The 27695-nt window shown below is 38.8% G+C and overlaps 1 protein-coding gene across 38 annotated transcripts in view; it reads right to left on the bottom strand.

Moving 5' to 3' along the window:
• Positions 1–27695, bottom strand: part of LOC118413511 (dynactin subunit 1-like) — a 40356-nt gene that overhangs the window by 5759 nt on the left and 6902 nt on the right. For 4 of the 38 annotated variants that reach the window (XM_035816964.1, XM_035816959.1, XM_035816958.1 and 1 more), the window contains 29 exons: positions 24212–24250; positions 23214–23249; positions 22135–22227; positions 21396–21434; positions 20159–20359; positions 19747–19818; positions 19178–19382; positions 18710–18788; positions 18013–18172; positions 17366–17572; positions 17147–17236; positions 16867–16983; positions 16611–16710; positions 16154–16239; positions 15873–15935; positions 15299–15432; positions 14738–14852; positions 14185–14238; positions 13388–13426; positions 11953–12168; positions 11571–11633; positions 10846–10948; positions 10282–10381; positions 9760–9853; positions 7257–7302; positions 6466–6602; positions 5349–5491; positions 768–949; positions 277–309 (listed from right to left, as the gene is read on the bottom strand). In XM_035816964.1, the coding sequence (XP_035672857.1) occupies positions 277–309; positions 768–949; positions 5349–5491; positions 6466–6602; positions 7257–7302; positions 9760–9853; positions 10282–10381; positions 10846–10948; positions 11571–11633; positions 11953–12168; positions 13388–13426; positions 14185–14238; positions 14738–14852; positions 15299–15432; positions 15873–15935; positions 16154–16239; positions 16611–16710; positions 16867–16983; positions 17147–17236; positions 17366–17572; positions 18013–18172; positions 18710–18788; positions 19178–19382; positions 19747–19818; positions 20159–20359; positions 21396–21434; positions 22135–22227; positions 23214–23249; positions 24212–24250 (3046 nt within the window). The remainder of the gene's footprint in view (positions 1–276; positions 310–767; positions 950–5348; positions 5492–6465; positions 6603–7256; positions 7303–9759; positions 9854–10281; positions 10382–10845; positions 10949–11570; positions 11634–11952; positions 12169–13387; positions 13427–14184; positions 14239–14737; positions 14853–15298; positions 15433–15872; positions 15936–16153; positions 16240–16610; positions 16711–16866; positions 16984–17146; positions 17237–17365; positions 17573–18012; positions 18173–18709; positions 18789–19177; positions 19383–19746; positions 19819–20158; positions 20360–21395; positions 21435–22134; positions 22228–23213; positions 23250–24211; positions 24251–27695) is intronic. The other 34 variants (XM_035816972.1, XM_035816966.1, XM_035816961.1 and 31 more) reach the window with 21 other exon arrangements.

Consider the following 27695-nt stretch of genomic DNA (forward strand, 5'->3'; position numbering starts at 1 on the left):
GGAAGTAAAACACCTAGTGTTTCTTTCACATGCAAAACATGAATGACAATCAATGAAATCAATGGAAAAATGCAAGGAATGATAATGAATGAATTGCCATGGTGACTATGATTTACAACACTGTTCAAGAAAATGGAGGATAATTGTTTTTTTTTGTGAAATGTACAGGCTTAAGTTAAGAAAAACAACAAAATAATACAGCTACTTGAAACAGAAAAAAAAAAAAAGACAAGGCTAAGAAGGAAGTTGTGAGTTTTGTGTATGATATCATCTCACCTTCACCCCACGATACATCTCCAGTCACTACATCTGTGGTGTGAGAGAGACAGGAGAGGAAAACAGCAGACGTGAGGGAAAGTACAGTAACTAACCTATCCATGTAACAGGGTGTAACAACAAGAGGGATGGTTCAGTAACAGTTTGTAAAGGGACAGAAAAGTCTTCATTTTTCTACTTTAACCATAGTCATCCTGAAAACAGTATTGCTATTCTTGGAGTGAGAAGGATGTTGATAATAACTATGACCCGCAAGCTTCTGATTGTTTCAAAATTCCTGCAGGATAATAGATATAAAGCAGACAGCGCAGTGTGTGGTATACATGGCTTATAAATATGTTGCAAGGAGAGCGACAGAAATGCACATATTTTCACAAAAGAAGACAAAGACAGAAATTTTTAGTCAAAGAAAAAATTCCTGATGGTGGACTAAACTTATCTGACACTCTATCTTTGTGATACATACCACAGATAGATGGAAACACTCTTACCACTACCACTTGCAGCCCCTGCCACCACAGCTGCAATACCAGAGGGGGCTGCCTGGTGGCGTGTCAGGCCTTCTAAGAGGGAGCGTTTGGACATCTGGTTCAGTCTTAGTTTCAGCTCTGCCTTCTCTGCCTCAAGTGAGTCAATGTCGCCCTGCAGGGCGTCCATGGTTCGCTCGAACTCCCTGGAAATAGACACACAACACATGAGGAGGGGACAGATGGAGTCAAATCAGCTATGTAGTACCAGTAGTGGGAGTTATCTTTTCATTCCATGTACATGTACTAACAAAAGCAACCTTCAGAAATAAAACAACCACTTCAATAATGGTACAGTATTTGGCCACATTTGTTTTGAATTTTTTTTTTTTTTTTTTTCAAACTTTATTAACATTTACATAACAATACATTCACATAACAATCAGATAACATTATAATACATAAAAGTAGTTGTGATCAGACTGTATCACCTTACAAGGCTATTTCTATACTATTATTTACCCTGTTCTTAAAATGCGCAAAGTTTGGTTTCATGTTTTTCACATAACATAGGTATATACAGTATTTCGCCAAGAGAATATAATATATAAGTGTGGTACTGGCAGTACGATGACAGCATACACCATACACAATCAAATTTTCATCCAGCACTATATCTTGGTTTTCGTAGCTCCTCCACCAAAGACAGAATTGCTTCCAAAAAATTTTAACCTCTTTGCAGTACACAAATAAATGTACTATGGTATGTTTTTCCTTACAGTTATTGCATCGGTCGGTTTTTACTAGATTTGTTTTTTTTAACCAGCTGTTTGTAGGTAGGAAATGGTGAATTATCTTGTACTGAAAATATTGTAAATTGGTTTCTTTAGTGACAATAAAGGCGGTAGTATAAACTTTCTCGATGTTGTCTATGCCAATTTTTCGTATGATTTCGTTTTCTCTAGTGGGTGGTACAACTTGTTTTTCTATAAGGGTATCGTATATCTGCTTACATGTTGTTGTGAGGGGATGGATTCTCTCCGTGTATTCAATGATAGTTTTAGAGGCGCACTTTTTTCCATTGTTTTTTATATTATCTTTCCAATTTTTTGGTATTGCCGCTTTTATAGAATTGTAATTCAATATTTGTCTTGAATCCATGGTCAAACCATATAAATTGTGTAGGTCTTTGTTTGTAAGAAAAGATCCATCCTCGTACAACAAATCATTCAGATAGATAATTCCGGCATCTATCCAGATTTTGTAAAATATCGGTGCATTCTTTACTAAAATAAATCTATTGTTCCACAAAACTTGCGAACATATTTGTCTGTGTGTTTTGGGTTCGTATCCTATCACTTCTTCCCATGCAACTAAAACATCTTTGTAAAATAGGGGCATGTCGTTAAGATCTAACTGAGAAGTAGCGTAATTGCATCGGAAAATCAAGAAACCTCCCCATCTTGCAAACAAGTGCTCTTTTTCTTTTGATGGGTCCATTACAAATCTTTTAATCCATATGGCTTTTAAGGCCTTGTTCATTACATTAAAATCGATCATTTTAAGTCCACCTTGACATTTTTTGCCAATCAGAGTTTTCATTTTTACTTTTGGAGGTTTCTCTCGCCAGATATACTTGAATATGTATTCGTTTACTTGTTTTACAAATTGGGGAGGGACATGCATGACTGAACAAATATAGATCAACTTAGAGATGCCGATGGTTTTCACAATCAATATCCGACCAATCAAGGTCAAGTTTCGTTGTTTCCATATGCTGCACGCTTGTACCATTTTTGTATAATTCTTATCAAGGTCTTCCTTATAGCATCTATGTCTGTCATGGCCAAAGTGCGCGCCCAGTGCTTTAATGGGACCGTCAGGCCAACGGATAGGGAGTGGCTTATCTTGTCTATCTTTGTTTGAGCCTATCCACATAGCTTCAGTTTTTCCATAATTTAGATCAAGACCACTACAATCCTTAAAGAGGTTCAACGTTTCTAACAGTTTCAGTGCAGAGGGTATATCTAGTAGTAGTGATGTCATGTCGTCTGCGTACATTGAGAGTTTTTGCATTCTACCGTACACTTGTAAACCTTTTATGTTTATATCTGCTCTAACTGCTGAAGCTAACATTTCAATACAGATTATAAACAAGCTAGATGACAGTGGATCCCCCTGCCTTACACCTCTATGAACACTAAACCATGGAGATATATAGCCATTATTAAGCACACAGCTTGTTATATCAGTGTATAGCAATTTAACCCATTTGATCATGTTGTGTCCAAAGTTTACAGTTTCTAGTACTTTTAGTATGAAGGAATGTTCGATACTATCATAAGCTTTTTTGAAGTCCAGAAACATCAACAATCCCGGTTTCTTCTTTTTATCGTAATAATCTATTGTGTCATAAATACGCCTGATGTTTGTCCCTATATATCTTTGTTTGACAAACCCTGTTTGGTCTTCGTGTATTAGGAAAGGGAGTAAACGTTCAATTCGTAGTGTAAGTGCTTTACTGACAATTTTATAATCTACATTTAATAGACTTATCGGTCGCCAATTGTCTAGATTACTTGTGTCTAACCCTTTCTTGGGAATTAGCCTTATTACTCCACGTCTTAGTGAGATGGGTAGTAAGTTATTGTGGTACGCATCATTAATTGTATTAAGAAGGTAATCTTTTAGTAAATTCCAATACTTAATATAAAATTCTATCGTGATACCATCACATCCTGGTGACTTGTTTTTATTTTTTGACATAGCTTGTAAAGCTTTTCTCAGTTCTACCTCTTTCATTTCACCATCACAACTGGTCTTTTGTTCAGTGTTTAACTTTTTAACGTCATCATTGTCTAAAAAATAAGTTGATTCCTTCATGTCTGGGTAAGAAGAGGTATATAGTTTTTTATAGTACTCAGCTTCTTCCAATAAAATTGTTTTAGGGTCTGTTGTTATTGATCCGTCTTCCAAAGTCAAAGACGAGATAGTCTTTTCTTTGTAGTTTCTTTTTTCCAGGTTGAAGAAGTATTTTGTACTCTTCTCTCCTTGTTCATTCCAATTGCATCTACTTCTAATGATAGCACCTTTAGTTTTGTGAGTTTGTATACTTTCTAACCTTTCTTTTGTTTCACAGATTAATTTTTGTTTTTCAGGATCATCAAATTCATCTGTCTCCCTCATCAAGGAGTTTAATTGTTCTTCTAATTCTTTCTCCTCATTTTTGCGACTGCGCGCTTTATTTTTAGAGTATTGAATACTAAGTGATCTTATTTCCATTTTAATCATCTCCCATTGTATACCAGGCTGTTGGATATCTTTTAGTTTGTCCTTGATATTAGTGAGTAGATCTGTCATTTCTTTATCAAAAGTTTGATCCTCTAACAAAGAGTTGTTTAAACGCCAAAATCCTGGCCCTCTCTTTTGATATCTAGGCGACTTGACTGTCATTATTACCGCCCTGTGGTCAGGGACGGGCGCTACCTTAATGCTACATTCACTTAAGTTTACTAAATTGTAAGGTGCAAACCAGTAATCTAGCCTACATTTTATATTTTCATTTTGCCAAGTGTATTGTCTAGTATTGGGGTTTTTTTCCCGCCATACATCAGCCAGATTAAAAGACTTTAATAGGCATTGCATTTCTTTGATTGCATAATTTTTGTCGTCAATGGGTCTTCCTCCTGTCTTGTCTAATTCTGTTAGGGAAATATTACAGTCACCGCCAATGATAACTGTCCCACTAGCGTTTTCTTGAGCTAGCTTGTGAATTTCTTTGAAGAATTTCACTTGTTCTGTCCTTTTGTTTGGTGAATAAAGGTTAATTAAACTTACGTCATTATCGTTTACTCTACCATTTACCATTATGTATCTACCGTCTTGATCAAGAAGTGTCTGTTCTAAGTCTATATCTGCTTCAGGGTTAAAGAGCATCATTACTCCTTTCCCGTGAGCTGTGCCATGGCTAAAAACTATTTTCCCGCCCCATTCATTAGCCCAAAGTTTTTCATTTTCTTTAGCCGAGAAAGATTCCTGTAAAAAGGCTATGTCTGTTTTCTGGTTATGTATCCATCTAAATATTTTTTGTCGTTTCAGTTTGTTATTTAAACCTCTAACATTTAAGGAGATAAACGTTAATTTGGACGTTAGAGAGTTTGATGAAGACATGTTAAAAGAGTTATAACAAAAAAAAATATCTAAGCATTAACAACATTTGTTTTGAATGCTTGTCATGGAAATTTTTGTTGAAATGTAAAAAAATACGAAAGAATACCATTGATAATATGTTGAAGGTGAACAATGTGTTACTAAGTGATCATCTTAGCTTTAAAATGAATACACCTATCAAATACTGTTCTTATGGAGGTGCAGTTGACATTGCATCCTTCAGTATGCTTCCCCTTACTTTCCATGCTCTGCTTCTCAATCAATATGGCATGCTGAACCTTAACCAGATGTGCTTACCAACCTTTACCTGAAAACTGTCAGTCAGAGAGTGGAGTTTTACAAATATCTATATAAAAGCACCCATTCAATATAAAAGTTTCTAGGAGCTTGTCAGGTTTGTGCCACAAAATAGCCCAAAGTCTAGATTCCACTCACTCTTCCTTCTTGCGGAGAGCCTCGTTAGTTTCCTCCAGTTGGACCTTCAAGTATTCAGTCTTACTGTCGCTCTCTTTAGTCGCATTATCTAGCTTCTTCTCCAGCAGCCCAATACGCACATTGGTCTCGCTCAACTCCTCGCTCTGGTACAAGGAAACAGAAGCAAAAGATGATTACAGCATGACTACATGGTGTATGACTGTTATACACAGGAAGGTTGATGAAATGTAGGGTAGGGAAATGTTCTGGGCTTAAAGGTTTGATAAACATCATTGTAGACCTGCCCTTGTCACTGATTGAACTTGTCGTCCAACTCCAAGTGCACTAAAAAGTATTTAATCTACAGTGATCTAGTAGCTGAATAAGCATTATCTTGGCATTCTGTTTGCCTCAGATGCAAGTGGCAGCAAAGATGTTTTTCAAGCCTCTTCAAATCTGCACTGCATTTCCTGCACTGAAAATTGAGTTTATATGAATTTCATTTACAAACCATATGTACAACTCCTGAATCTTTTGCTGTAATATGCAATTATTCAAACTTTCAGTGCAGTAATGCTGTGTTAACACTGACACATCTCCAGTAGGAATGGAGATGTGAGATGAGTAGGGTTTAGTACAGGTTGTGGATACCATCCGGGAGAAAGTGGAGCGAGAGGTCAGGCACTGCAGCCGTGTGCGTAAGACAGCCACTTCATCACACTGGGCAGGCACAAGGTTAGAGACAATGAACAGCAACATTAGAGAGATGTGCTACTATAATGCATTTACCTTGTATAGTGCATTAGACAGTACTCTATTAGCTAGGAAGAGAAGCCAAGTTGTCCAAAGTGACAGAGACATAAGGTACAATACACTGAAGTACAACTTTGAATACATTTACCTGATTGAGGAAAAATGGTGAAAAAAAATTTTTCTTCTCAGATTTCAAAAGATCCTTCATTTTGAATAACTTGAGCAGAGTAAACACGCACAAGTAGTCAGAAATGCTGGAAGTCTGTCAGAAATAGGGCATCTCACATGTAGTACTAAAAGGAGCTTTTATCTCCTTGATACTACAGATCTACACAGACATCTACAGACCCTATCAGCAGGGCCACACATATGGGAATAACCAAACCTTGATTTTCAGGGACTTCTTGAGTTCCCGGATGACTGTCTCCCTGTCCTCCAGCTTCAGACCCATGCCCTCTGAGTCCAGGATCTCCCCCTTTACCTTTGTCGCTCGGATCGCCACCGGTGGTTGGGGCTTTGGACGTACAAAGAGAAGAATGACATTAGCAGTAGGGATGTATGTCATATAGACGACAAGTTGAGCCCTAGCAGCAAAGACCAACAAGTCACTCCCTGCAGCGAGCACTGATGATTATTCCATCCTTTAGAATATCAACATCAGCCTTGAAGAAGGAGCTAGGAGACTTCAAGTTTGTAAGAGTTGAAGCTAAGAAAAAATGTGTAGAAAGTGTAAGAAAGTATGGAATAAGTAAAAATGGTCACAAATTTTGTAGTAGAAGGGCATTAAAACAGGGAAATATGTTGAAAGGAATACAACGGGATCTTTGTTAATAGGTATACTGAAAGGAAGAACTTGAGTTTTGGAGGATGATGGTACATGTAGATATTAAGAATAAGGTCTTCATGGAAATAGGTAATGAATGTGGGGTTAAGTGATCTAATAGAAAAATGAGCTCTAACAAATTGATGTACATGAATTGTTACCCCATGTACAGGTTAACTGCTCTATTGATAATATCTAGATCTTGGGGAGAAAGGGAAGTAAAGGCTGGTAAGAGCACTGAAGATGTCAGGGAGCAAGTCAGCCATGTTGAACATGTGGCATGCAGCGGTGCATGTGCAGAGAAGGTGCATGCACATGTACACTTAAAGAAGTCGATAGAGAGGAGTACTTATCAGTGGCTGACGGTCGGAGGAAGTGGACAGCGTATGGACGAGTATCCTAGCAGCCGAGAACACACAGGATAGTGAGGGTTAGCCGGGTTGGTGCCGTTGTAGACACACACACACTAGATTATATGTGGTCACAGAGGGGATATTCTACAAGTGGACTGGTATTTTCAGGAGAAAGGGGCACAACAAGAGGACAGAATAGCCTGCAATCATGGAAAAAAGTTGTTTCCATGGTAACATATTACTTGAAAACTTTGGTTACCGTATGGAAATGATTCCTACCAGGCCAAAAACATGTACGGGTAGGAAAATGAGTTTCCTTGTGATTAGTATATGCATGATGTTCTCACAGAAAAATCAAAATCATATATTCTAATTTTTTTTGCCTTTTCTGTCCCTTGTTCTTGATTTGTTTTCAAACTGCTATCAAAAGGATTTCAGCTTATGTTCCTGGACCATATACAAGTAACGGAAATAGCTTAGAGGTGACTGGTTGCACCTACATTTTTTGTTTGTACATTTGCCAGACTAAGTGTACACACTACCTATGCCCAACCATATATCAGTATTTTTTGTGTGACTCACACAGACAGGAACAAGGTTTTGTGTTGTGTTGATTCAAAAGACACTAAACTACAATCTAAAGTTGTAATCATCCCTTGAGGGCCCTTACTAGTCACTGACAATTTTGACATACATGTAAGTTACATGTATTCAAAGTCATGTATCCTTCGTCCTCAGTATTTTGAGGGTAGAACAGTTCAGAACAACTGAAGGTAGAACAGTTACAGTACAACTGTTACAGTCATACCCAAAAAATGCCCAAGTTCATGATATATTTCTTTTTTCCATCATGCTCTTGAGTTATATTCACCTTTATCCACTGGGTGATAAATCTGTAATAGTTGTATCTAAAAACAGGCATTTAGTCAATGGATGGTGGTTTCAAACTGCAATATCTTAAAGTATTACAGTTTGAAACCATCATCAGTCAAGTTGATATCACTAAATACCCTGTTTTTAAAAGCAACAGATATCTTTAGGTTACCCCACAAATAAAGGTGAACTAGCATTTTGTCTTGTGAAATCTTACTAAGTTAATTGATACCTGATCAAATTACTACACTTAAGACAAATGACAGAAGTTTCGAATATGTTTCAAACATAAAGATTACAAAGGTATAATGAAACATTCAAGGTAGAACATTTAAGAGCAAACACCACTGTACATCCTGTGACACACAACACAAGAACACATGGTGGACATAGGAACTATGTACAAATGTACCAGTCTATGTGTGATTTCATTTATCACTTCCTGTGTGTTCATCTGTATGACATTTATGAGTTGTTAAAATGTATGGAGAGCACAGCATTAAAGATGCTGCCATGTGAGTTTATATGCAACTACAGGGCATTATTAACACCAGCTGCAAAAAAAGTTTGTTTTGATAATAATAAAAACATGACAGCTTTGACTGTTGGGACTTGAAAGTGTCAGGAAATTTGATTGAATATACAAATGTATATTGTATAGAAAAATGTTATTATTATAAAAGAGGGCAAAAAAACAATCAAAAGCCAATGAAGGAATAAGATTTGAGAAAAAGTAAGTTTCAAGGAAATTACACTGTTACATATATCAGAAATTGTAAGTGGCCTGTCTGGCAAATGTTCAATTGTTCATCAAATATCTACATACACTGTTACATGTATGATTCCATAGTTGCACCACATATCAAACAACTGTTACAGTTACTGCATCTGTTGTTTTAAGGCAAGCGTGTTTATAGGTACATGTATATAGATGATCAAATTTCATTATATAGTAATGTTTGACTCAAAAATAATGATACAAAGGGTTGTGCTGACTGTGTGTACAATTTTAACTGCCTGCTGCACACTGGAAGCAAGTGTATTCTTTGTCCATGCAATTAATAAACTACCTGTTAAGCATGTAGGCATCACATGATGTGCTTTTGACAATCAAAAGTGGCATAACTTTGCAACAGAAGCATATAGACTTGATCAAACTCAAGATTCAGAAAACCAGTCAAATACAATGTATGGAGAAGAGAGAAAAATGTAAGGTAATTTCAAGCAATATCAAGATAAAGAATCAACTTTAATACAACCTAGGAGGATATGATAGAGTAAGCAGACAGAAATGCAGTCATAAACACTTTCTCTAGCAGAGGACTACATGTAGACGTGACAGTACGAAAATAAGACATTCTTCAGAATGTGCAGTACTTAAGCAAGCAGGTATACACTACACACTTATAGAATTATTGATTTCTTCCACACTACCAAGGCAAAAGTACATGCAGCTCCTGTGTTTTCTCCAATATCATACTCTTACAGTTATCTTTCAACATCTTTACATAATGTACACGTATAACACCAACACCCTTTGCAGCATCCAAGTTTCCTTCTTGTACTTCAACCCAGTACACTTGGATTCATACCAAAGAACCCGATGGTTTCCACAGCAGTAGCATCTTACCTTAGGTTCAGGTGGCCCCTGGAAATCATATTCTCCTTCCATCATGGCAGTTGACAGTTTATTCATTGCTATGATGAGCAGGGAGAACGACATCCTGTAAAACAAATGACAAATAATTTCTAATACTGAAGTATGTAAATGTCTCTGATGCTCTCCCTACATTCCTAACAGTTTTTATCTTTGGAATGTAAAAACGAGATAACTGTCTTTTTCATGCTTCAATAAGAGTATAACAATTGCAATATGGAGTAGACCGTAGATATGGTATAAATAGTGTTTGTGGAAGCAATAACAGGAAATCCCATTGGTAGAATCTACTCAATCTAATATCAGATTGAGTACATTCTACCAATGGGATTTCCTATCATTGCTGCCACAAACTGATCTAAATTAATCGATCGGTTAGTTGGTTTGTTGGTTGGTTGGATAAACATTTCATTATCTGATACCCTATGATATCCCCAGGGATGACATTTTGTGAAGTGTGGTTCTCTATTCAGTAGAAGAGAACCTGATGCTGACCTCATGGCTTCAAACGGGCCTGTGTCATCCTTGCCGTACACCTGGTCCGACACCTTAAAGGCCAGCTCTTCCAGCTTCTTAGCCTGGATACCCTCATTGTCTGCAAAATAACCAGACCAAACAACTCAACAACTTGAAAGTACATGCATATGCTGCTGATAGCAAATACAGCTTCTTCTTAATTGTTTTCCTGCAAGTATCTTAGATATAAATCTGGGTACTTAACTCAATCTTTCTGCTGAAGAATCACATCAACACTAATAGCCTCTCACACCCAGTGGTATCAAATATATAATGTTACCACTTGCTGTTCTAGTCTTAAATATAATGTTCTAAATAGTTAGATGGAATCTGTGACATGTGATTTGTGATTATCTACTTCTTGCTAACAGGGGACATGATAAGAAACACAAAGTGGACTTGATACAAATTTTTTTTTTATACATGTTGTGTGTACTACAATGTATGTAGCACCTAAAATGTAGACGGTAACATTCATAAAGTATCAATTATAGTAAATGTAATCATAATGAACACATTACATAATGACTATCTAGTACGTACCACCAAGAAGAGCGGCCTGAGACATGGCACCTGCTGTGATGTCCTGCAGACACCTGACCAGCCGGTCCAGGTGTTTGGCACAGTCTGCCAGGGAGTCCTGCACCTGCAGGTGCCCAACAAACACTCTCACTCCCCTTCATTCAACCTCCGACCTTTCCAACATTTCTATTAGTATTACTGCCTAGTTTGAGATTGTCCTGGTTGATTCTGAAAATCACTATAAGCTTGTAGGGGACTGTTTTTAATATGACAGTTTCCACCTATTCATTACTGTAGTAACTGTATCAAACTAATTACTCGTCCTCATGTGGCCAATCATCATAATCTATGAATATAGATATGTTCTTACTGATGAGTTTCAATCATGCCTTCCTCCAACAAAACTAAAAACAACATATTGAAGTTACCATATTCTTAACATAGAGTCACTGAATCTTAGCAATGTTTGCACAAATGTGTATTAATATTATGTCTGTACTTTATACATGTGCATCACAATGAAGTGGTTACGTAATCTTTAACCTTCCCTCTGCTAACAAATGCTGGAACCAATTCAAAATTCATTTGGTAAATTAAGTATTCCACAGCAAGACTATGCAATCTACTACTTGTAAGTTGTAAGGAACAAGTGGAGGCAAATGAAGGCATGAGAGAAGGAGAAAGAGAAGATGAAGGTGATGTCATGAATGCTACACGACACCAGAAGAAACAGGGACAGAGCTTACATGTACCTCTTGTCCAAAGGACAGGGTCCTGGAGCTCTCCTCACCAGGCATGTGTCTCTTAATCTGGAAAACAGAAAGACAAACAGTTACTGTAATGCCCTCTAGCTCTTACACCTGAAACTACATCTCATAATATATATGTTGTAATCATATCATGATTCAGACAACTGGTTCCTTGTAATGCACAATATACTAGTACATGCGCACATATCAAGGTTATATCATATATTAAATGTATTGAATATATTGAATTGCATGAACATGCACTGATATGTAAATAATCTGATATACTTTGCAAAATTTGTATGTGATACAGATAGTTTTTTTAACCTAGCTACATAGCAAAAACCATGTCTCATAGTAGTACATGTAGCACACACACCTTCTTGGCAAACTGTCTACAGTCCCCATTAGATGTCTCCAAGTCCTTGAGTAGGATGGCGAAGTCGCTGGTCTCCTGTCCGGGGTGCAGCAGAACTTTCAGGCGGTTCAGGTCAGTCTGGACACTGTCCTGCGCTGCTGACGTGATACGCAGGTGGTCCCCGAGCAGAGTGGTACAGTCCACCACTTCGTTCATCAGGTGTACACTGTACAGGTGCTACAGGGAGGAGGAGAGAGCGGCGAGTTATCCAGGCCATACCATTCATACTTCTGGGGATAACATCTAACTACAGCTTCAAAACGTTTTGGTGATAACATCTACCTACAGCTTCAAAACATTTTGTGTCTGTTAGTGGTAAGGACAGGACTTAAGAAAAGACAAAGCTTTGAGTTCACAAACATAAAATATTGACATAGAAACGTGATACATAGTTACAAATATAAATTTGCTCTTTTTCTTTAAATTAGATTATTTTGACTCTTTGAAGTAACAGTAGACACATAATAAAACAGACATGACAAGCTTGTATGGCAGTAACCTAATGTTTTGAGCATCACAGCAGTTTTCCAGAACTTGCTTGGAGCCAGAAAGACCTAGCAATTTAGTAGCAAAGGCCCTTTGTTTTACCAAATAGTCCTCTGATCATCAAATATTAACTAGTCTTCCTTTTTATTGGAAAAAATTATGTAAGAAATTCTAATTGACTATAAATCTGGTAACAAACATCAACATCTTGATTACAATGTATGGCAGGAAGCAGTCATACATGTGCCTATACTCGATACTGTACATTCCTACAAAATGTATTTCTACCAAACCAGTGCATTCCAACAGAAGCCTGGCACTTAAAGTCAAGGCAGTGTGGTTAAAGCCCATGCTCTGTGCAATGCCCAGGAGATATGGCAAATCTGGTGCATGGTGAAGAGACAGATGGTGACAGTAATAGGATGACAGCAATGCCACTTTTATAATTTCCTAAAGAATAGCTTCACACTTAAAAGTCCCTGATACAATGATAACCATCTAATGCACAGTCTGATACACTGATGTCTATGTGTTAATGTTACAAAATCACTCTCAGTCTGATGGTTTCTTTTGCCATTTTTGTTGCTCCATACATCCAATATTTGCCTAAAATCAGGCAATTATCCCTTAATATCAATAATGCTGCAGGATGCCTCAGGAATTAGTAATCTATGGAACAAAATGAAATACAATATTTCTTAGAATTCACTGGGATTTCCTGTTTCCATCTGTGTTAATAAAAATATAATCATTTATCATGTACTTTTCCACTAGCCTCAAAAATGCTGGATACTAAAACTGCAGGCCTGGGTAAATAAATAAGGAATCCATCTTCATGCTTTCACAGGCATACCAAGGTGCATAGTGGGAAAAAGTCTCCATGGGGAGAGGGGGGGGGATAGTCTAGTACCTTGGGCCTTTTCTGAGCTTCCAGATAGTCTCTAGCAGCCTGTAGAGAATGTGGTAAGATGTAAAATCCTCCACTTCACTAGGAAAAAAATAACTACTAGGTGACAACAAGAAAACTAGGTGACTGTGCCTTTCCTCTTTCTTGCTGAAGAATGCAGTGTTGGGTGATGCCAGAAATGTGACCCCAACTAAAAGCCTCAGATTCCTGATTATCAACTACTTACATATATGGTTAACAATTGCTGCAGTCCGGTAACAAAGGAAGTCAAAAGGTGTTAGTTTAAACTCAGATTTTAACAATGTCATACTGTATGTTGAGGCTATCCAGGATCTGTAGGCTCTTTATGTATGCTATTCCCATGTCTCAAAGTTTTAGCTGCTGTATGACACAGCTAGCTGATTTCAAAATTAATACTTGATTTTTATTGGGAGGGGGAGCAGGGAGACATTGCTGTTGGCAGCAAAACATAAAATGCAAGAGAAAATACAACACTGAAACATCTTCCTTATGCAAACAATTGTGAAAGAGGAAAGGTGTCTCACTGGTAATTTGGTCAATTTGTAATATATTAAATAGACTATTAAGTTTAGAAGAATGCAACAAAGACAAGATGGTGCAAAGTAAGAAGACAGAACACTCAGTCTGAATGCTCAGCATGGAAGAAAGAATGAAACAGAAACAAACAACCATACTCTGCAGAGCTTGTGAATGATAGAAGAACACAGCAAAGACTACAAGTACATATATGGATCCACAACTATCAAGACTCTGCTGCACGTGTGTCAATCAATACATACCTGGTAGAAAGCAATAGCTTTGTTCAAGGCCTCCATGGACACTGTTTCATCAAGCTGCAATGAAATCATCTATTGTCAGGTCTTGCTATGTTAAAAACATATAATACTAAGAAATAATCCCATGGACCTAATGATAAATCATAGTTTCTATTATTCCTTTGTATGATAGTGATAGAAGCAGTCTATTTGACTACTGGTATGTGTACACACTTCAGATACTTGAATACGGGTAGTTAAGAGAAAGCTATGTTCTTTACAACTTTCAATAAACCAACTCTAAAAAAACACACATCTAGCAATATGCAATTGCCAAAAAGCAAGAGTAAGTCAAATGTACTTCAGTATACACATATAAATGTATAAGATGCGACCATTGTTACATGTAACGTTATGTGAATCTTACCAGGTGACATGTACTTAGCCCAGTGGGGCAATAATGTGCAATAACGGTCTTCATTCATCAATATTAGTAAAATAAAGAAAAAAATCTATATGGCCCCTCTCTGGGGCAAGTTTGAGACAGAAAGTAGAAAGTTCATCTGGAGCTCCGTACCTGATCTTTCTTCAGCAGGTCGATGAGGTGATCCAGGGCCCTCTCATGCATGGCCATCTCTGGGTACAGCGTCCCCACCTTCATGTACAGCTCCACAGAACACGAGTTCAGGGCTCTAGAACCAGACATAGGGACAACGGAAACTGTAACATTCTCAGTGCTAAGTAAAGATCTTCTGGATTCTTTCCCGTTATCAGTCAGGCAAAACGTGTCACCTTACTTGGTAGCCCCCCATAGAGAATGTCATCACTTGCACTGGCATGCACACCAGTCTAATTGTTTGTAAATATTCCTAGCCAAAGTCACTCAAGAGAGACTCCAGGATTCTATATCTCCCTGCTAAGGTTACCTTTCTGTACCACATCTATATTCAACATAAGCTTGGGCAGCAGACAGAAGGGTAAATGTCTAGCTTACTTGTGCCCAAACCCAACTTGGTCCCATGATGGGTAACGTGTTAAAACTTTCTTTCATAAAATGTAGAATTGTAGATTTGCAAACAATCACAAGATCATAGAAACTACTGTAAAACAAGACAACCTGTACATGTATTGTTCTTACTTGTCATATTTGTGCAGGATGGACTGGAAGATGGCCAGTGAGTAGATGAGATGGTTGGCAAAACCCAGCTGTTCTCCGACGTGGCTGCGCACCACCTGCGCCCGGTCTAAACCACCCTGTGGGATCTCAAACTGCTGGCCACAAACACAGAAAAGGGAAAACTCCATTTAGCATGGTTTAATGACTGAGAGAAGCCAGGCAAATTTTATTCCACATTATTTGAGGCACTTGTCCATCCTACATCTGCCACCAATGCGATTATAGATGTGTCATATATTTCTTCTGCAAGCCCTTCCTTCAAAAAAAAGTGTAAGACTTGGACATGGCAACACCAAACATACAAGACTGCTTTTATCCACGAAACCACTGAAAAGTAAACATTTAAGCACCATTTGCTCTGTGGAACAAGCAGAATCCATCACCTTTTGCCAGACCTATAAACCTTCCAAGCTAATACCACTACAAGCAACCGAAACCCTCTGTTCTACTGCGTACACTACAGCACCCGTACAGTAGGTTCACCACATTGTCACCTCTCCCTCTACAGCGAATTCCCCAAACCATAACAAACAACCTGGCTCTCTCCCTCCTCCCCCTCCTCATCAGGCCCGTACAACTGCTCTTCTATTGACTCATGCTGCAAGACAAACACTTCTGTTGCTTTACACATTTGTGCTCAGGAACCATCACTGACAGAATCTTACATGTACATAAGGAGTTGCAAACTATATCAGTAACTTTACAAATCTGATAACATTATAGTTGTCTGTAAGTCTTGAAATGCAGGATGATACCAGGCACTATTACACTACTAACTAAATGCATACTTCTGCTGGATACAAGAAAGTGACCCACCTTATCCCTGACCTGGTCTGCCAGCAGTTGAGCCTTACACACCATCCTGGGAATAAGCAGCAGCACCTGGATACAGTCATGATCGCCTGGGGGGAGGGGGGCGGACACAAAATTTGATTGCCAAGCACAACATTCTCCCATTCTCCTATACAGAGCTTTGCCCACAGCCTGTACAGTGTACCATGGGGTCGTCCTGCTAACAATGCTAAGGATTCTACTTGAGTGAGCATGGCTTCCAAACAGCTGTCAACTAATAAATGAATTGGCTTTACCTCGAGAAAACATTCTAAAGCTATCATCTGATTGGCTGACTGCTGGTTCACTAGCAAAGCATCACCATAGCTGTCACAAATTCAGCATTTCAGGCTTGTTCTTGTTCTTTACATTTCAGTTACTAAGATTCATAAATATGTATGCACGAACATCCAACTATGTAAGAAATTGACACACAACTGACCTCCCCTGCGGTGGAAGTTGTCTGGCATGAAGGCACATAGCAGGTTGACATGCTGGTTGGCCTGCTGTACCTCCAGTTTACGCAGCTCCATGTCAATTTGCTGAAGGCATACACAAAATACAGGTGGAGTTGTACAAAATTTTGTCTTCTTTCTTATATGACAATTTTCTTCAGGTTTCTGACTAATCAAACGTGTAACGAATGACTTCCCTTTTAATCTTAGAGAAGTTCACAATGCCGATAAGAGAGCACTTACCTTGGCATGGGCCTTGACTTCTGCAAACTTGGCCTTAAAGTCAAAAGTCTCCACTGGAGTGGTGGGCTCCTGTTTCCCCAGTTCTGCTGTCTGCTCCGCAAGGTCTTCATTCTTCTCCTGGGGACAAAACATTCAGAAAGCACATGACACACAGAAAGGTATCATCATCATCAGAAATGTATAAAACTGATGTAACCACTTCTTTACAAGCCTTAAGCAATAACACTTTAGTCAAAGACATTTTACTACTCCAAACAACAACATGTGTAAGTATACTGACCCTGAGCTGGGTGGTGAGGTCTCTATACTTGGTGATGGTCTGCTGCAGGTCTGCGATCATCTCCTGAGATGCCTCAAGTTTCCGCTGGAACTGAGGGGACAGACAGGGAGGACATGAGGTCAGAAAATCTGTCCTTGCACTGCAACATTCACAGCTTAACATGGATGACATATCATCAAAGTCATCAGCACCGTAACATGTGCTGCGTTACGTTCTTACCTCCCGAACTTTGGAGTTAGCCATGTCGATTTCTTCCCGCATCTCGATCTCGTTATCGCGGGCGCTCTCCTGCATCTCTTCGTCCATCTCGTGCATGGCCTCCAGGTCGCCGACCTGCTCCTCCAGCTCCTGGATGCGCTCCTCCTGCTGGAGGTTCCTCTCGGTGAGATGTTCCACCATCTCTTCAGCACCAAGGGCAGCGTCAACCTGATGGGGGAGGGGGCAAACGGACATTTCATTAATCATTAAACATCTTCTCAAAGACAAGCTTCTTTGACGAACACATATCCTTATGGTGTACGGTCAAGGCCCATACTGCTACTGTAATGCAAGTTCATCTGTGTAGGTACTCAGCATGATCACAATTAAAACACTCTACCCAAAAGGGAGGGGGGATGTGATTTAGAATGCCCACTGTCATATTTCTGTAAAGTTCCTTCCCAGCGGTGAGTATCACTATCCTGATTGAGGCAGATGATTCCATTAAAATGCTTGAGACAGAAAGACAGCTTAATCATTGATTAGGATCATTTTGTACTTACAAGTTTATGTTAGCTAATGGACAGAATAAAGTATCCAAATATCCAGGCAAGGTTAGGATCAAATCTGAAGAAGTCATCCTTAAGAAAACTACCAGCTGAACCAACCTGTTCCTTGAGTTCATCCACAGTTGCCTCTGCCTCCTCCACCTCTTTGGACAGCTTCTCCTTCTGCTGAGTCAGGGTCTTCAGCTGGGAGTTGTTCTTGTCAATCTCCTTCTGAAGCTTCTGGTTCTCTTGCTTCTCAGACTGGGACAGGTCCCGCATCCTGTATAGCACAGCACAGAGGGAAAATTAGTCTCGCACAGTAACAGCTGGACTGATGGGTCTGTGAGCTCTTAGACATTTTCAGCTGTGATATGGTTGGTGTCCTTTTGATCACTGCTCAATTTTTAGAAATCTGCCGATGTTTGCCAGTCACTGAAAACCAGCTGAGTGTAACAGCTAAGAGTAGATTATCAGCCAAAACACAGTCTGGCAAATTTCATGTTTGGTAACCTTCTGGCTACCTACAAAGGACTGAAAATAATTTCACAACAGTGACTGATTCCCCTTATGATACGGATCACTTCTTACATCTTTTTTTTGCTTAAGCATGACTGTCAACAACTTAATACATATATGAGTTGCGCTTCCAAGGACAAGGAACTACCAAGACTTTGAGAATATTGCATCAAACTAACATTCCCTGGAGAAATCATACCCCAAGTATGGTCACAGTAGTTCTAAGAAGTTGCAATTTTAAGAAGTCACAGATGATTGTGGGACTACTGGATGGACTGATCATCCAGAATGGAAGACTTACTTGACGAGAGCATCGCGGAGTCGGTTGTTCTGTTCCTCCATCTGTTTGACCTGGAAGCTGGTAGCAGCACCCTCTGTGCCTGGTGGGTTTATACGACACAGTTCTTGTTAAAGACTTGAATGGAAAACATGTTGCAAAAGAGCATAGGCATCAACGTTGGTGGTAGAAGAATGAACTGGAGTACCTAATGCTTCGTTGCTTACTAATGTGAAACACTAAGATTTACTGCAGCTTAATAATGTGTGGAACACAATTTCTTAATCTGTGTATGCTACTAAATGTCATGATTTCAAGACCACATCCCTGTCTTAAGAACTGAATTAAGGATACTGTACATGATCTTTCATTTTCTTTATTGGAATTTCAATACATTGGGGTCACAAGGCAGCTAAGTTGCTGATCTTTCAGTTAGTCATAATTTTAAAAAATTAACAATGTTGTGTGATATAATCTTCAAGTATACTATACCTGAAGTGGCAATTTCATTCTTAAGAAGCTCGAGATCAGTCTGTGCCTCTTCCAGCCTCTCCCTGAGCTGGTCGACCTCCAGTTGCTGGGCTTCACACTTCTCCTCTGCCATCTCCTTATCCAGGGTGGCGATCTCGATGGTCTCTGTCACATCCTTCATCTCCTCTTCAAACTGCTCCTTCGCATCAAGAGCCTCTTTGGCTTCCTACATCATACATGTAGATGACATCAGGATGGAAGAGACCAAGAACCTTCATCAGTTGCTAAACACTAGTCTAAGACTGATTGAATTTTGAGTGCAAAATGACAAGAAAAACTTGCTGTAGTGTGTCTTTCTAAACATTCCAACTGATGCCTCTCCATAGGATTGCGATATCTGAACCTGGTTTGTAAACAGCTGGATATTCAGTTTTTGATTGTCCCACTTGCAGAACTTTCATTTTTGTACTGTTTTGTTTCAAAATTGAGGAAAATGTAATCATGACTTAAAAATTACACTCTCTGATGACACAAACCAAGATGTATGTGAGGTAAATCCTTTAAGAAAAGGCAGATGTTTCAAAGCTCACCTTCTTTGCCTCTTTCAGCTGTTTCTCAAGATCATTCTTGGCTTCTTGCATCTTGCTCTTAAACTCTAGAAGCTGCAAATGATAATAGCATTCAGTGCAATGTTACAGGCGGCTGTCAGAAACTTGAGAGGTAAAATTCATTTAAAACATGTACTATGTAACTACATCAACACAAACAATAATTCTGAAATGATTCTAAATTCATTTCAATTCATCAGAAGAATGTTAAAAATTTATATTTTGCAAACAACATTTCATGTAATAGTGGTGGGACAAAAATTAGCATACATGTACTCCGGTACATCTGAATTTTTTGCACATCTTATGATACCTGCTATCTTCTGTACAGTATACTGTAAGTCAATCTTACTTTCTGAACAAATATTTTGCATGACTCAATCTTAATAAATACCTTCTGTATTTCGATCTTGCTTTTCTCGAACTCCTTGAGTTTGCCCTTGTCCTCCAGACGTTTGACCTTGATGGTGTCCAGCTTCTCCTCCAGGTCCTTGACCTTGGCAGTGAGCTCCCCGATGTTCCTGTCTTTCTCGTCCATTTCTGCTTGAGTAGGGCCCACAGGGGTGGACACAGGGGTGGATAAAGGTGTGGATTCCTAGGGACAATGGGAAACCAAGCAGGAGGGTCATTCATACAGCTAAGATACACATCTAGCACATTGAGGGAAAAGTTTTGCTTCCTTGTCATGCTCACCTTCCTGTAATTAAGACCACATCTGTGGGGTAAAATGGAATATTTCAAAAGTTATGAGCAATGCAAAAGTGAACACATGTACTCATATGCGATACAGCAATACAACTTGGGAGCGAGTGTTTATCTAAAGGAATTACAATGTTGCAATCAGCATTTTGACATGAAGCATAGCTAATAGCTTTCAAGTTCAATAGCCTCTTCCAAATACATGTACCTACCAACCACAAAACATCATGAAAATCCATTCAAATATTGTTCTGAAAGCTTTAGTAATTCTCCTGATCTCACATGACTGTGCATTAAGTCAAGTCTACATAATCTCTGCTCTGGCCAAAGTAAGACGTCTACTGTAAGCCTATACAAATGAAAAGTAGCCATAACTAATGTTGCAATTGCTGCTGAAATATCTTAAAAGGTAATTAAAATTCTCAAGAAAGCATTCTATGCAACACTGTGGAAAGGCAGGTTTGACTTTCTCTCTGCTGAGCTCACCTTTTGGCTACAGGTTTGCGTTGGTTACTAGGTAAAGCAGCAGGCAGACAGTTAAGATGCAGTCACTATGAAATTAGTAAGATCACTTTTTGAATCATAATTTGCAGGACAGCATTGTTCCAATGCTTTGTAACAAAGTGGTCTTGCTCCATAGGGCTCCCTTGGAAATCAGTTACCACGTTAACTGAAGGGACTACCCTTAAGATCAATAAATAAAATAAATTAAAAAGTGCCTCCATTTCCATGTTGCACAGTGCTACATGTACATATGTGTAGCTGCCTAAACATTCCTTTATAAAATCAATACTTTAGGTTCAATAAAGCTGAAAGTTGCTCCAAGAGAGCAGGCTGCTTTTCCACTACAGAGTAAGTGCCTCTGCCCATGAGGCATGGCCAAAAGAATAAGGTGAAGTAGAGCAGAAGGTAGGAGGGAAGAAGGCACCTACTTTGGATTTGGAAGAGTCCTTGGAAGGTTGGGTGGGAGACTACAGTATACAGGAGGAAGAGAATTCAAAGATGAGAAACAGGAGGAAAAGGATTACCGATTGGTCTACTCACAGAAACATGATCACAGAATAAGATAGTTGATGAGAAATTCACCAAGAGGAAGGTTTGGAGAGGTTTTATCGATTGTTCAATTCTGGCTGGATATACAATTGTACATGAAATGTACAACTTCATTGTGTTGTCCTAACACACACGCTTCACTTGAAAATGTACATTTTTGGTCAGTAGTTATTTGTTGAAACATTCCATTACATCATGCATATGTACGCAAAATTATTCCAAGCAACAAAATTTATAGCAGATCCTTGTTAGCTTTTTCTATTTTATCAGCGCATATTCTACGACAACGAAAAACACAGGCACAAGCAGCTTTGCTCACAAGTAGCCTGTCATGTGTAAGAGATATTTGCTCTGATTGGTGGAATATAAAACAAAATCAAACATTCATCATGTCATTCACACACAAAATTTTTGAAATACATGGGTCTGATTGTGATAAAAAGCCATTTCATTTGTTAAAGACTGCAGTATGCTTTCAAACTAGATGAATAAGCAATGCCAAGTGCCTAAAACATTCAGCAGTGTAGTTACTAGGTGCAGAATAAAACAGACGTACCAAACTCACTGCTGCGTGCCAACAAAATTTGTGCATTGCTAAGTCCCCAACTGAGTCAATACCTTCATTTCCTTGATGGTTTCATCCAAGTTACTAGATGTTGGGGATTTTTTGGACTTTTTAGTCTGCTGGTCGGAGTTTGCAGTCTTTGAAGTCTGGAACATCATGCAAGTCAGGCACAGTTGTTAGCATTAATTTGTAATCATCATCACCAGATGCTTTGTCAGCTTAGCTCTGGGTAGTTTTTCACAGACAATTCAATCCACATATTAACCATATACAAGCACACATTAATATAACTCCAGAAATCCATGGACTGCAACATTCAAACTGTCAGACACATTACATTTATCTACTTCATGCATTTTGTAAGTAGTAATAAATTTCATGGGTCAAGGCAACAAATTTCTCAAAAGACAAATTATAGCCCAAACTGATGCATAATACAAAACTGATGCAACGGGAGGTGCCCTAACATAAAACAGCTTTGACTGTTATGATATACCAGCTTTCTTCTGACAGTAAAATTGTGATTGAGTGGACTTCTCATCTCATCTCATGTGGGGCTGTATCAAGAGCAATCCAGCTCATATTTTCTAATGCATGAAATGGGCCAAATGCATCAAATGTGGCGGCCCTGGTTACAAAATCAAGAACACGACACTGCCAACATGAACAAAACTCATGTTAGGGCACCCCTCGATTGTCCAGCTCATGTACTCCCATATTGCTGAGTTCCCCTTATATTTATGGTGAGCCTGAGTAAAACTATAATGTACAATGTACATGACAGTAATGCCTTGTGTACAAACATTGACAATGGTACCAGCATTCATTTCTAACACGATTTACATGTACGACATGAACAATCTGGGTAACATCTACGTGTATTCAAGACAAAGTGCATTTAAGTCACAGTTAGAAGAGGACACTCTATCAAGCTGAATAAGATGAGAGAAATTCCATAGTATGTGCATGTGCATATACAGAACAAAAATACAACCTGCCTACAAGATAAGGTTTAAGAAACATACTGGAGGCAGCTTTAAAATAACTTAAACAAAATGATGGTGTTTATGGCCACAACTGTAAAGGAGAAAACTGCAGAGGTGTCAGTGATTTGTGCAGATTGACTATCTACCTTAAGTTCAGTGGAGGATGCGCTCCTAGTTGGAGGCTGTGGGCAAGGGCAAAGTGTTAGCAAAGCCACTGAAATGATTTGACAATTAAAGAATTAAACATTGCAGAGGTCAATTATTATTCAATTTTTCAAACACTGTAATCTTCAGCATCTGCAAATATTAAGAAAGTCACTTGTACTGTTGCATAAAAAAGACAAAGAGTGAAAACCTGAACCAGATTCAATATAACGCTTAGTTCAAATTTATCCGCTGGGTAACCTATATTCGTTGCTTTTAAAAACAGGGTGTTTGGGGATATCACGTCAACGGACGTAGGTTTCAAATTGCAATATTTTCAAAATATTGCAGTTTTAAACTACCACCCGTCGGCATGATATGCCTAAATACCCTGTTTTGAAAAGCAACGGATATAGGTAACCCCACGGATAAAAGTGAACTAGCATTAACAGTGACAGTCACTGTGTATGAAGTTCAGACAACTACAAAAAAGTATTAGCTAAATGTAGATTGCCTTCAACGTTTAGATGTAGGTAAAACTGGGAAGGAACCAAGAAGAGTTAGGAGTGGGATCTTGTAACTGATGAAATGGCAAGTCTGGAATCTGACTCACTCCAAAGGTTTATAATGTTTTTCCTTTACAATACAAAGATTTTCTTTTTTATCTCTATTTTACATGACATGTGTACAATCTTAGTTTTCCTTTCACCATTTCTTGAACCTTCTATGAAAAAGAAAAAGCTTAAGAGTCCAACTTATCTTTCCCTGACAGTGATAACAACAATTCCACCCATTTCCTGTCAACATGCATATAAGATTTAAAATTGTGTAAATTCTAGGTTAGTGATAATTATGTTTAAGACCTTTAGTTATCACCCAGTTGAAACCAATACCATGCCACCACTAGGTTAGTTGGTTAAAACAGGCAAGCAGTCCTCCTAAATTGTGGTTAATAGTTATAATTACTAGGTTAGTATCAGATAATATTACATGGTTGTACCTTGGAGCTGGAAGATGGTGTTTTCCTTTGGGGTATGGACTACAAGGTAAGGGAAAGAATAAATGGGATGTCTATTACAAACAAATTACTAATTAAAAATAGATGAACTATATTCACTAATGTTAGGTACTATAATAGAGTAAACATAGGGAAATATAAGGATTGAATATACTGTAAATGGTTCTAATCAACCTAAGGCCTAAGGGTGTCAGTGGCTAATCTCAACAGTGTCTGTTCTGGTAGTCTGTACTAAGACTAAGTTTGTAAAATTGTATGCATAACTGAACTGGAAAATCGTCACCCTACAATTGATAATTACATACTATCAATACATTTTAAGAGGTGGTCAAGTCAACATTTTTGTATTAAAAACAACATCACCATCTTGTACAAGGTAACTATATCTGTCATCTCTTTTTTCATTACATATTCTTTGTTCTAATAGCGAATTTCTGGAAAAAAACTCACAACCTCCATTCTCCCCCAAATCTTAAGAAAACATGATATCCGAATTCCCGTTCTTGCAAAATTCCAATTTAGATGTTTAAAAGTTACATTGTGAATATTATCATAATACTAGGTAACTCTTAATGTATGCCCTTGTAAGATGTGATGTCATGTGTATGAAAAAAACAGGACATAACAATCATCAAACTAACAAATGTATGCCACAATGGACCAGCTTTTACTAATAAATTTTTCAAGTGTTCAATAAAAGGTCCGTCATGACGATGAAAAATAAAGCTTAAAGTCAAAATTGGGCTTTTGTACTTACAATACAGAAGAGTATACTTAATTGCATTACCCACATATGTTGAACATTTTAAGCTACATAATTTGAATCTCTTATCTGGCCTTTCTAACTGGACAGTCCAGAAGAGCCACACCCCTAGTTTGATGGGGCGGATGGTAGCTGGTATTTAGACACACAAACACAAACAACAAGCAGGTCAGTTTCCACAAGAAATAGTAAGCTTTAATTATGGTTCAAATTTTGGTACTAGTGAAATCTAGAAGGAATGATTATATAAAGATAGAATGTTGCATGAAGGTACATGCAGACCTAATGCCTGTAATGGTACACAATATCTCAGCAGGACTATTACAAATTTACATATATACAGCCAACACCTTGAGATGTGAGGAATAGCTACCATTGCTTAAGTTGACATTATATGTATGTGCACGATTACCGTTAACAAACTATAGCTACTCTATTTATCGATGAACTTTTCAAATCTGTAGTAAATAATCAAAACTAGGAAACTGACGTTCATCCATAAGCTGTTAGAGATTTAAATTTCATTGTTAGTTAAGCTACCTTTCTACACAGGCCTCCTTTTTATTTCTTCTCACCATACAAAGTCTGGAAGTTTACTCAGTTACTCTAAAACTAAATTAACCTATTTCTCCGATTGAATTGTCGAAAACATATCTTTATAGAATGGACATTATCCTGTTCAAACATTGAAGAAAATTGGCCCAAAAATTTAGCTGTAAAATGTTAACAATATGTCTATATTACATTGAAACAAAGCCATCTATTCAAATATACTTGTACAATTACAAAAAGAACTTCCTCTTGTCCAGGCTACCATGTTAACAGATACCTGGAGGGCAGTAGGAAAAACTTCCTTTCTACACATCCATGCAAAAGTCCTGTGCCTTTCCCTCAATGTCAACAAAATTGCTGTATTCCTCGAAATCGTGGATTTGCATCCAGTGTCGGATGACATTGAAGGCTGCCTGTAGCAGTTCTGGACTCGGTGCAGGGCATGGCGGATCTGTCTCATCATCAGACGTGTCAGTCTCGTTAGACGTCGTACTCCAAACCTCCATCACATCCTGGAGAATCTCTCCGGTATACTCTAGACCTGAATCAATATCTACAAACTGTTCAAATTCTTCAGCTGAAATCCCCTTTGGCGGTGCAACAGCATCTACTTCTGTAGTACTGTCTTGGCTAGGCGATGCAAACAAACTGCTCTTTTGGAAGCAATTTCTGATGGTTTCTGGTGAAACTTTCCTCCAGGCCTCCCTCACCATGTACAGTGCATCCAGGACGTTTGTCTTCTTTGCAAGGTTAGCTGCTGAATCAATGTCATTATTTCCTACTGTAATCAGGATACGTTTCAACAGCTGAGAACGGTACAATGCCTTGAAGTTACGGACAAGCGGTTGAACAATGGAAGTTGCATTAGCTGGCAGAAAGATGACCTGGATGTTGTCTAGGTAAATGTCGCTGAGATGGGCTGTGCTGCTGTTTAACTCTAAGATCAGAAGAATCTTCTTGCCTTTCTGCCCCATCTCACGGTCAGTTTTCACAATCCATTCCATGAAGATGTCAACAGTTATCCAACCCTTTGGGTTAGCATACCACGGCAGGGGAACTTTGCAGCCATGAAAACACTTCGGGTTCTCACTGTGTCCTACAACTAAGGGTGTTAACTTGTCAGTCCCAGAGATATTGCAGGCAAACAACACACAGATGCTGTCCTTTGCACTGCCAGCAACTGTCTCCACATTGTCTGGCCATGCTCGGTACAGGAGACCTGTCCCTACACAGCTGTAGACACAGTCAGGCTCATAAGTTTGTATGATGGCTGCAAGCAGGTCCCTCAGCTCATCAGCAGCAGGCTGGGTGTCAGGGTCTTTCCCCTCCAAACGTGCTCTCCTAAATGAAATGTTGTGTCTGACCTTCCACCTGCTCAGCCAGCCATCAGTAGGTTTAAAGTCTGCTTCACCGATGCTCTCTGCCAATTCAAGGGCCTTTTCCATCAAAATGGAACCAGATAAAGGCACTGATTTTGCTTGTGCCATCTGGAACCACTCATAAAGAGCATCCTCCACTTTTTGGTTCTTCCCCACACAATTCCTCTTGCGATTGGGGTTCTTGTTAGCCATCCACTGCTGCATGATGGCTGCCCTGTTCTTGTAGGTTCTGCTGACCTGCGATGAGGAGCAGCCAAACGTCTTTGCAATCTCAGTCTGGGACATCTTTGGACCAGATGTACAGTTAAGCATCTGGATGACCTTGACTTTGTCACCCAAGGTCAAGTCATTTCTTGTCTTCTCCTGTCTGGCATTTGACACGGTACAGTCAGGATCACGGTTCTCCTGGAGGGAGGGTAGCATGCCTTTCACCCCATTATCAGCTGACTGTGTGCTTACATCTTCAATGTTTGCATCTTTCTCACCAGCATCTTTCTCGACTGCAGTTTCATCATCTCCATCTTCCTCTAGCTCATCTGCACCTTCCTCGTCTACATCTCTATTGCCTGGATTTTCCTCGTCTACATCTCTGTTGCCTGGATTTTCCTCGTCTACATCTCTGTTGCCTGGATTTTCCTCGCCTACATCTCTGTTGCCTGGATTTTCCTCGTCTACATCTATGTTGCCTGGATTTTCCTCGTCTATATCTCTGTCGAGTGATTCTTCCTTCACTACAGCTTTCTCATCTGCATCTTCCCCAACTACATGTTTC

Source organism: Branchiostoma floridae, chromosome 4 (genome assembly GCF_000003815.2).
Source record: "Branchiostoma floridae strain S238N-H82 chromosome 4, Bfl_VNyyK, whole genome shotgun sequence".
Classification (NCBI taxonomy): Eukaryota; Metazoa; Chordata; class Leptocardii; order Amphioxiformes; family Branchiostomatidae; genus Branchiostoma; species Branchiostoma floridae.